At 29.9% G+C, this 10,775-nt stretch overlaps 1 protein-coding gene across 1 annotated transcript in view; it reads right to left on the bottom strand.

Annotated features, from left to right (window-relative positions):
• LOC111620604 (3-hydroxyisobutyryl-CoA hydrolase, mitochondrial-like) overlaps positions 1–10,775 on the bottom strand; it is a 42,908-nt gene that overhangs the window by 16,152 nt on the left and 15,981 nt on the right. The window contains 2 exon segments of the mRNA XM_023362569.1: positions 707–867; positions 9,406–9,540. Coding sequence (XP_023218337.1) covers positions 707–867; positions 9,406–9,540 — 296 coding nt within the window.

Raw genomic sequence — 10,775 nt, 5'->3', positions numbered from 1 at the left:
CTACGTTAAAAGTATACAAACTCTATTTTAAATTTGTAGCATTCACTAAAAGTGTTGATCAGAGTTATTAGCAATCAAATGTTGCACTACTTTATAGTAGTTTAGCACAGTTACGCAAATTTTTAGAAGTGAAAGGGTCGCGGAGGAAGACGGCAATATTACATTTAGAATAAATTCTGGAATTTTCAAAAATGGGAGAAGAATTAATAAAATTTAGTTAATAATTATGTTAAAAGTATACAAAATTTTATTAATTCTTCAACCATTTTTGAAAATTCAAGAATTTATTCCAAATGTAATATCGCCGTCTTCCTCCGCGACCCTTTCACTTCTAAAAATTTGCGTGATTGTGCTAAACTACTATAAAGTAGTGCAACATTTGATTGCTAATAACTCTGATCAACACTTTTAGTGAATGCTACAAATTTAAAATAGAGTTTGTATACTTTTAACGTAGTTATTAACTAAATTTTATTAAAATTTATTAGAAGACACTCGGACAGTTCCCTTGTTAGTACAATATAATATCTGTATAATAGATTAATAATATTTCCAAATTTTTCAATTACATAAATTACATTGTATGATAAATAATCATAGAATATAATTATTTTCATTATAGCCTGAAACAAAACAAATCAATTTTGTTCAATTCACTTTAAAAAATTCTAATAATTTCTACTAAAACTGAACAATTTAATTTTGTTTAATTATATAACATTTGAATAAAAATTCAGAATCTTAAATTTAAATTTATTAACTTCAATAATTAAAATAGATACCTTTCACATCACCTCCAGCACAAAAAGCTTTATCACCAGCTCCTTTTATTATAACCATTTTAATTTCTGGATCAGAATTCCATTCCTTAAATATAATAAAGATAATAATGATTAAAGAATTTTATGATTTAAAAATTTGAATTATTTAAACATTCTTATTAAAAATATCAATAGTAAATGATAAGTATACAAATGCAACAAAATATTGCTTGTTTAAGAGCATTAAGAATAATTTTATTACCAAAAAAACATGAGTTTTTCTTCAATTTCCATTAGCTTTAATTAAGCAACATTTATGGAATAGAAGATACTGCTCTACAGTAAAATTACCTTTGATGGTATTGGCAGTATTTTATCCACTAAACACCATACTGACATAATGGTAACACTTATTGAATACACAAAGAAATAGAAAAATTCTAAAAGATAATGAAGATGTAGATCCCCCATTGATTAAGCAAATAATTAAATTTCTGTCATTTATAAAGAAATCTAATATCTTGAAATAACAAAAGTCCAAGACAATGACACCAGAAGGGAATAAACAGTGAAACAGCATTAAATTCAAACAACTCACCAGAAATATAGTTTCACCAGATTCTGGATGACCGAATGTATCAGTAAATCATCTAACTTCAGGTGATGCACCAATAAGGTTTCCAAGGCAAAATTGGTAAATCAGAAAAAAAAGGAGTCAATGAAAAATATAAAAAATAAACTGAGGTTCAGTCACTGTCCCCAATACTTCACTTAGCAAAGTCAAGTGTAGTAGATCCTTTTTAACTTGTGAGTGTATACATGTGTGTGAACTACCAGGACAGAACTTAATATTGGAAGTAAAAGGAAACAATGTCTTAACCTTGCAAAAACTCTTTCTCCAAAACTTTCAATCGAAAGAAAAATCTTTCACATAGCATCTATGTAAAAACAAACTTTTACTTGAAATAAATACCTTTTTTATGATTTAAATAGTGTAGATAAGTCCTTCATCTCAGCTCATATTTTTATTCTATTCATAATATCTCAATAAGGGAGGCGCTTCCGACGTTCGTCAGTGTTGGTGAGTTTTTGAGTGAGCTGTTTTTTATTGAATTAAAGTGCTTTGGATATGTTTGCTTCTACAAAATGTCTGGTTTTTCATCTTGGTTTCATTAAAGATTTTGATGTATATTTATTATTACGCGCTTTATTGGTAATTGGAGGTATTGAATCTAACCCTGGACCGATGTCTCGCACTCCACCTTCCACCCCTCTTTCGGAATCGTCCATATCAGTTGTTGGAAAACGTCAAAGATCTCCTAGTGAACCGACTTTGAAATCTCAGCGATTGGAATCTTTTTTTCCTCCTTTGGCTTCTTCATCAAATGTACCCCAAAATTTATTTTCCTTTTTAGAGGAAAAATTTGATACTATTTTGACTAAACTTGAAGATTTGTCTACTAAATTCGAATGGCTGGCAAATTTGCATAAAGATTTTGAACAACGTCTCCTCAATGTAGAGAAGAAGGTGGAAGAAATTTCAAGTTTAAATATCTCATCTACTGCTTCGACCTCCTATTTCTTATATCTTTTGGATTCGTCGATAAATGAACGTCAGAGAAATAATATTATTATTGCTGGATTAGAGGGAAACTCGTCTGAAGTTTTGTCCTTGGCTTCCGATATTTTAACATCTATTAAAAGACCTAGTGGCGACTCAATTTTGGTGAAAGATCTTAAAATAATCTCAAAAAACAAATTGGTGGTGGCTAAACTTGATATTGTCTCCGATAAAAAATTCATTTATCGGAATGTTCATAATATTCAGAGAAGGGAAGGATGCTCGAGGGTAAAGTTTTTTGATGATTTATACTGGAGATCGAGAGTTAGGAGAAAAAATCTTTTTCCTTTTTATCAAGAGGCCAAGAAGACCGGAAAAAATGCGTATATGAGAGCTGATTGTTTAACAATAAATGGAGAAAACTTTACGTTTGATTTAATAAATAATAAGCTGATGAAAATTGATCCTTTTTTATCACCAGGGAAGTCGTTGGATCGTCGAATGGACGAGAATTAAAAACTTCAATTGTTATTCCTCATTCAGAGGTTTCTTATACGTTAAAGGTATTGTCATGGAATAGTCAAGGTTCATTGTTTGATAACTTTTCTGATAAGAGTTTTGTTGATTTTGTATCATCATATCATATTGTTGGTATAACTGAATCATGGATGACATTTTCGGTGAAAACCTTTCTTTCATCATTTGATTCCCAATTTTATTTTACTGAAATGTTAGCTCATAAACTTGAGGGACCTGGAAGACCGTCTGGAGGCTTGTTTTTAATGGTTTCTCGGAAACTTGGTAAGTTAGAAATTTGTCATCTCTCTGATAACATTATTATGGCTAAACTTATATTTGATAAACTTCTGTTTAAAGATCGTCCTGGGCTCTTAATTGTTTTGGTTTATATGTCTATTCAAAAATATGATTCGTTGATCGAGTATCTTGATAGATTGATTTTGGATTTTAAAGATGATGATGACATTCTGATCTTTGGTGATTCTAACGCTAGAATTGCCTCCGAAGTAGATACACTATATATAGGTTCTAATAGAAATTTTCACAATATTAGAAAGTCTAAAGATAAGATTTTTAACTATAGAGGAAAGAGATTTTTGAACTTGGTCAAATCTTGTGGAATGATTCTATTGAATGGTCGTTTCGTTACTGATTCTCCTGCTAATTATACATTTATTTCCTCATTGGGTGCATCAGTTATTGACTTGATAGCCATAAATCCTGCATTAGTTGATAATTTGGTGGACTTTAGAGTTTTGAATAAATTTGATTCTGACCATCTCCTGGTCAGAATCTCCTGGACTAGATGCAGTTAGGGCTGAGATGATTAAATTTCTCCCGACTAATATTCTAAATGATTTGTTATATACATTTAATAATTTTAAAACTAGTTATTCTTTTCCCATTACTTGGAAAAATATTTGTTTAAAAATGATATATAAGTTGGGTAATCGGTTTGATCCTATGAATTACCGTCCGATATCGCTAATTAGTGTAATTAGGAAAATTTTTTCTACGTTATTGGCTAATCGTTTGCGTCTTTGGCTTGAGCGGTCTCATACTATTTCTATTGGTCAAGGAGCTTTTGTAGTGAATAGAGGTGTTGGTTATAATCTATTTATATTTTTTGGAATTTTGCAATTAATTTTGACTAAGAAGCGGAGAAAATTATATGTTGGATTTATTGATTTGTCAAAGGCGTTTGATGCAATAGATCATGATATTTTATGGTCGAAGCTTTCTCGGATAGGTATGTCATCATCTTTTATTAATCTTATAAGACAATTGTTTTCGAATACCACTTATCAAATTGAAGTTAATCATTGTTTTTCGGAGGCGGTAACTGCTAATAAAGGGCTTCCACAAGGTGAACCACTTAGTCCTATTTTGTTTAATTTATTTGTTAATGATCTCTCGGAATTTTTTTGTAATCATAATACAATGGGTATATCCATATCACCAGAAATAGAATTGAACTGTCTTTTGTTTGCTGATGATATTGTAATATTTTCGTATTCACCTATTGGTCTTCAGAAAAAACTTGACCTCCTACAAGATTACTGTAAGTCTAATAAGCTATTTATTAATGAGTCTAAATCTAAAGTAATGGTTTTTCGGAGAGGGGGTAGACTGGGGAAAGCTGATAAATTTTATTTATTTAACTCTGAGTTGGAGATTGTCTCGTCTTACAAATATCTGGGTATTTATTTTACTCCACAGGGTTCTTTTTCTTTTCACTTAGAAAAATTGTTTTTGAAATATAAACTTCAGCTTTCTAATTTAATAAAGCTTATGGTCAGAATGAAGCAGTCTTCCATTAAGTCGTATTATCGATTGTTTGATTCCTTGATACGTTCAAGTTTGGGGTATATGTTCCCTATTTGGGGACCATCTTTTGTTGACAAATTGGAGAAGACGCAGTTGAGATTTATTAGATCAATATTTCATATTAATCGTTCGGTTCCTGGACCTGTTTTAAGATTTGAACTAGGTCGTCCACCAATGGCTATACATTTAACAATGACTATTTTTAGATATTGGAGTAAAATTTTGGAGTTACCAGATTATGACCCTAGAAAGTTGATTTATAATAAATTGAAATTAATAGGTGGAAAATCTTCGTTTGTAACTTGGTCTTCCTCAGTTGAAAACTTATTGTCTGAATTGGGTTATTCTACTGACTATTATGTTCAGTTCTCAAATAAAAATCTTTTTATGGTTGAAATACTTCAGTCATTAAAAGATAAATATTGGGCTCAAGATATTCAATATATTGAGCAAAAGAGTAGGTTTTATGAGACTTCCTTAATAGCTCCATGGACACCTCAACATTATTTATTGTCAAATTTAAATTATAGTGTTAAATCTTTGATAATTCAATTGCGACTTAATGACTATACTATTGTATTAAATAGGCGTAGAATGAATATTTCCGCCCATTCTAACTGCCCATTATGTAACCGACTCTGTGAAAGTATTAAAAACCACTTATTTGTATCTTGTGAAATTACTGAACATTTAAGGGATAATTTATTGACAACTGATTTTGATATGTATTGTTTATACGATGATAGTTTAAGCTCTGACATGCTATTCAAAGTTTATAAATTTTTCTGTTATTTATTTAACATGTTAACATAACATTATTAATTAAGCTTTAATATCTTTGAAACCATGTATAACAATGTTTGTATTTGTCAATGTTACAAGATCTTGTAACCCCTTTGTAAAGGCGAAAGCCATAACAAATAAATGTTGATTGATTGATTGATTGATTGATTGATATCTCAATAAAGAAATCAGAAAAAGTTTTAAATAATAAGAAAAAATCATAATCAGACAACAATATTAACTTTGATCTTTGAATAGATTTTTAAAAAATATTTATGCTAATTTTAAAAGTTTTATTTGAGGTACAATATACAGAATGTAACAGGAAAAATGGTCACAACTTTGATGGGTGATAGAACATGGCAAAAGTAACAACTGCTGTAATACAATGTGTGGTGGAATGTGAACATGGAAGTACAGTAAGTACGAAAAACATGGAAAATATGAAAGTAATTTTAATTGCGGATATTTACAAGAAATAATGTTTCATATTTACAAGAATTGTTCAAATGAATGACCACCAACTGCAAATACATGCATCACAATGGTGATGGAGTGATTGGTGTACACTTTGGAAGATATCCGGCATGTCATGTACTGTACTTCTGCAGAAGTGGCGCTAATTCTGGAGACAAGGTCTTCAGCAGAGTTAATTGTTATTTCAAAATGCATATCCGCCTTCTTAGCATTTGAATAGTTCGTGAATTGCCAATAGCTGGCCATGTGGCGTTTTCCAGGTTTTCCTCACATTAGTAATGCCCAAATAGAGGCCAATTTCCCATACAAGTCCTCCCAGGAGGCATCCCCCAGCAGATCACCCATGTCACATTGTTGTAACCAAATAAACTAAAACTAATTCTAATAATTCATACTTCCCACATAGTTTATAGACATTCTGATAATGTACTTAAAATGGCTTTTAACACATACATTTTGAAATTTACAATTAATAATGCCAGGTAAATTTTAAAAGGAAATTCGAAAAATAGAAGCATTCAAAATTAGAATGCATCGGAAACTGAATAAAACACTAATCACATCAGAAAAAGGTTTTTTCTAGAACTCCACCTGAAGAAGATCCTAGGGTGGACTGAAAACATTTGTGGTATGTTACAAAATAACTGCAAAGCATTATTAAGGTTAGTGAGGTGTATTTATAATCAATGCTTTGTTTATTGGATGGATTTTAATGCCAGGTGTAACAATTACTGCAACAGTTACTATATAAACCCAGGCAAAGTCAGGTGTAACAAGCTAGTTATACAACAAATGTATTTGATAGCTGCTTGCAAATATATTTGATCAGATACAGTTATTTACAAGAAAAGAATGATATAACCCAGGGGTCACCAAAGTGGTCGATATAGCATTTTTGGGGGGTCAATGGAAAAATTGAAACTAAAAATTGCAAATACAGTAGAACCTCGATTATCCGGACTAATTGGGGATGAAGGTAGTCCGGATAAGGAAAAATCCGGATAATCAAAACAAATACTTTAATTTGTCTTTTAATGATAATACAACACGTTTTCTTTTCGATGGCATATCGGTAATATTAAAAGTAAATACTGTATTTAAATCGTGATCAAATTTTCAAGAAACAAACGTTCGTATTGCATTAGGACTACTACTGACCAACGCTAACAGACTACCTATTGTTTAAAAGGCCCTCTGGTGGCGCAAGAAGACGGATTTTATAAAATAAAAAGCAGTTGAAACTGCATTTTTATGAATAAAAATTTGACAAACTATTTATCGTTTTATGACAANTGCAAAGCATTATTAAGGTTAGTGAGGTGTATTTATAATCAATGCTTTGTTTATTGGATGGATTTTAATGCCAGGTGTAACAATTACTGCAACAGTTACTATATAAACCCAGGCAAAGTCAGGTGTAACAAGCTAGTTATACAACAAATGTATTTGATAGCTGCTTGCAAATATATTTGATCAGATACAGTTATTTACAAGAAAAGAATGATATAACCCAGGGGTCACCAAAGTGGTCGATATAGCATTTTTGGGGGGTCAATGGAAAAATTGAAACTAAAAATTGCAAATATAACTATTCATATTATTATGTTTTTGAATATTATTTCAATGAATTTAATAGTACAGTGTTTTTCAGATTTAGAAAATATTAATATCCCAGAATAGATTATGGCACCATTTTCCACTCAAATCGAAAACATCCACATCAACTTGCAAGATGAACTTATTAAATTATTAGCTGACCTTGAAGCAAAAACGCTTTTTAAAAATTTAACTTTGAGCAATTTCTGGACGAATATAAATATAACAAAATTACACAAAACTTTGTGATATAGTAAATCCTGTTTGCTGGCATTTTCAAGTTTGTATATGGTTAAAGAGGTTAAAATGGAATTATCATGGCTAGTTTCAGCCATGATAATTCCATCTTAAAGTTATATGTCAAAATAGGAGAAAACTTAAGTAACAGTGCATGTAAATAAACTGTTGAACCTAAAACGGACAGTACATTCTTAATCAGAAAAGAAAAATAATATGCAATAGTAAACTTATATATATATTATGTGATTAACATTATAAAATCTTATTTATTGCAACAACTTAAACTGTTATGACACTTTGAATTTCACAAGAGTCCCTTGCTTTTACAACTGCATTTATTTGTGGAACACTTTATTTTGCAACAACAGCATGTATAATGTATAGCCTTGCCCTCCACTTTTTAAATTATCTGCAGCTGCTTCTCTCAGCAATATTTCTTGAGAAGAAATCTCATATATGGAAAGTAACTTTTCTTTACAAATTACAAACTGATTGCGAGTATAGAGCTGCTTGAGGGTACCTTTTTTGTTTGCTAATTTATAAAAGTCAGAGTCTTCTATTCCAACAACAACTGCCAACACATTTTGGGCATCTGTATGGCCACGGTCGACATCAGGGACTTGTATTCGTACGGTATCACCAATTTGAGCAGGAGGTAATTTTCTTTTTGAGGTTTGTAACATTTTTGTTAGAAAATGCAGAAGATAGAAGATTCAATAGAAGATTCTCTTTCATGGCCGCTCTTTTTATAGAAATAAATTTTTGTTGCTTGACATGAAGACATGGTGAGTTGCAGCTCCTCTTCACTACTTTCCTTTGGAATATGGTATTCATTATGGCCACTGCTCAAATTTCTTTCAAAAATATTAACAATTTCTTCGAGCTGTTCTTTGGTTTCAATATTTGTAATTTGTTTGCCAGGCAAAGATGACGGTGCTTTGCCTCTTTTCAGTTTAACGCCAAACATGGCTTCATAAGGACTTTGACGTATTCCTTCATTTTAATGGTACAATTAATTTTTTAAACGTCAAAACGTTTTAATTGTCTGTAATCCAAAGGTATGCTGCACTAAGTTTAAGCAGAAATCAATTTAGAAAGTATCATTCAATATAAATTAGGATATGGGATAAAAAAAATAAAATTTAAGAAAACGTTGCACGCACCAGCAAATCTTGCATAAGACTAACAAACAGCAGTGTTCCAGAGTATAACAAATAGATTTCAATCGCGGCAGAACAAAAGAATTGGCGACAGACTGTCGCCTTTCTGTCGATATCAGCTTCTCAGGTGTCATTTCGACCTCCACCAAAGCTTATCTGTGCTTGTCGACATACACCGGCGATTGTTCGAATGTATAATAATATAACCAAATATTCGGTCTATCACCAATGTATTTTGTATGTGTCGACATTCACTGTAGAATATCGACATTCTCTAATTTCGGTCTGTCGCGGTAACATATATATACTGTAGCAAGGTAGAAACGATAGCTGGCTGAGAGCCATAGTGGGAGTTATAAGTCGTAGGTCTACTAATCTAAAAACTTTTACATAATTAAAGCAATAAAGATTTAAAAGTAAATGAATAAGATCAAAATACATTTAATTTGAAAATTATAAATTCAGGAAATAAAATACTCACTTTTAATTTTGGATATATCGTGCGAATCATTGAAATGTTGAGAGAATTTAAAACCTTTGGACGATTCAATGTAATTATACCTTTGTTATCCATTTTCTCTAAAATGACTTCTCCTTCATTTGAAGACATGGTTCTCTAAAATTTTAAAATTATTTATAATTCAATTAATAATTATAGAATATGTAATTTATGTCTATACAAATAATTATAAAATTAAGTGTAAGAAAAAAAACCATTTAATTTTATTCATTTGAACATTGAATTTTTACTAGCTGTTACAGCTAGCAAAAATTTATTTATTTACAAAATTTATGGAATTGGTTACCTTAAAAATCTTACACATTAAACAAACAATTACGTTTAAAAAATAATAGTAAAATTAATACTTAAGAAATTAGAAAAATTTTTNAGCAAAAATTTATTTATTTACAAAATTTATGGAATTGGTTACCTTAAAAATCTTACACATTAAACAAACAATTACGTTTAAAAAATAATAGTAAAATTAATACTTAAGAAATTAGAAAAATTTTTGCATAGATTTTGAGATTAGAAAAAACTAAATAATACAAAGAATTTTCTACAAAAGTATTAGTGCTATTTTTCAAAAAAAGGTCCTTTGTGTAGACAAAATGGACTCAGTGAGATGAAACGTAACATTTACAAAATGAGAATTAAAAAGAGAAATGAACCATATTATTATTAAAACAGAAATCTATTAAAGTATATGATGAACTTGTATTAAAAACAGAATTATAGAAGTAACTGGAACATTTGTGGATTTACAAAAAAGGAAAACAATACAAAATAAATAAATAAATAAATATATATATATATATATAATACATTATTACTATTATTATATATTGTTATTATATATATATTGACTGTTGTTTGTTTACCATAAGCAAAGAATGGTCAATAAGGACTGAAAGCATGCAAAAACAAATAGTAAGTATACAGTTTATTAGTAGAAAATAATGTTCATAGGGAGTCAGTGTCTATATCATTGTATGCATACTGATTAAATAACTAAAAATGTAATTACTTTATTAAAGTGCATTTTTATCTTACAAGTTAGTTTTCAGTATTTTAAGATAGATAATAAGATAGAAATATTAAGTTGGCTTAAGTTGAGGTAACAAATCAATTAATGGATAATGGAACAAAATATAGATGTCAAATGTAGTTTAAATATGACAAGTTTCAAAGAAGAAACATTTCAGTAAGTAACATTTTGTGAAATAAAACTTGGCTATTAAAAAAATTGAAAATAAAATTAAAACGTTGCACGCACCAGCAAATCTTGCATAAGACTAACAAACAGCAGTGTTCCAGAGTATAACAAATAGATACCATGTGATTTCAAT

This window comes from Centruroides sculpturatus, unplaced genomic scaffold, assembly GCF_000671375.1.
Source record: "Centruroides sculpturatus isolate CEXI.00-Female unplaced genomic scaffold, Cexi_2.0 scaffold137, whole genome shotgun sequence".
NCBI classification, from domain to species: domain Eukaryota; kingdom Metazoa; phylum Arthropoda; class Arachnida; order Scorpiones; family Buthidae; genus Centruroides; species Centruroides sculpturatus.
The sequence above is the reverse complement of the archived record's forward strand: the minus strand, read 5'-3'. Positions and strand labels throughout refer to the sequence as shown.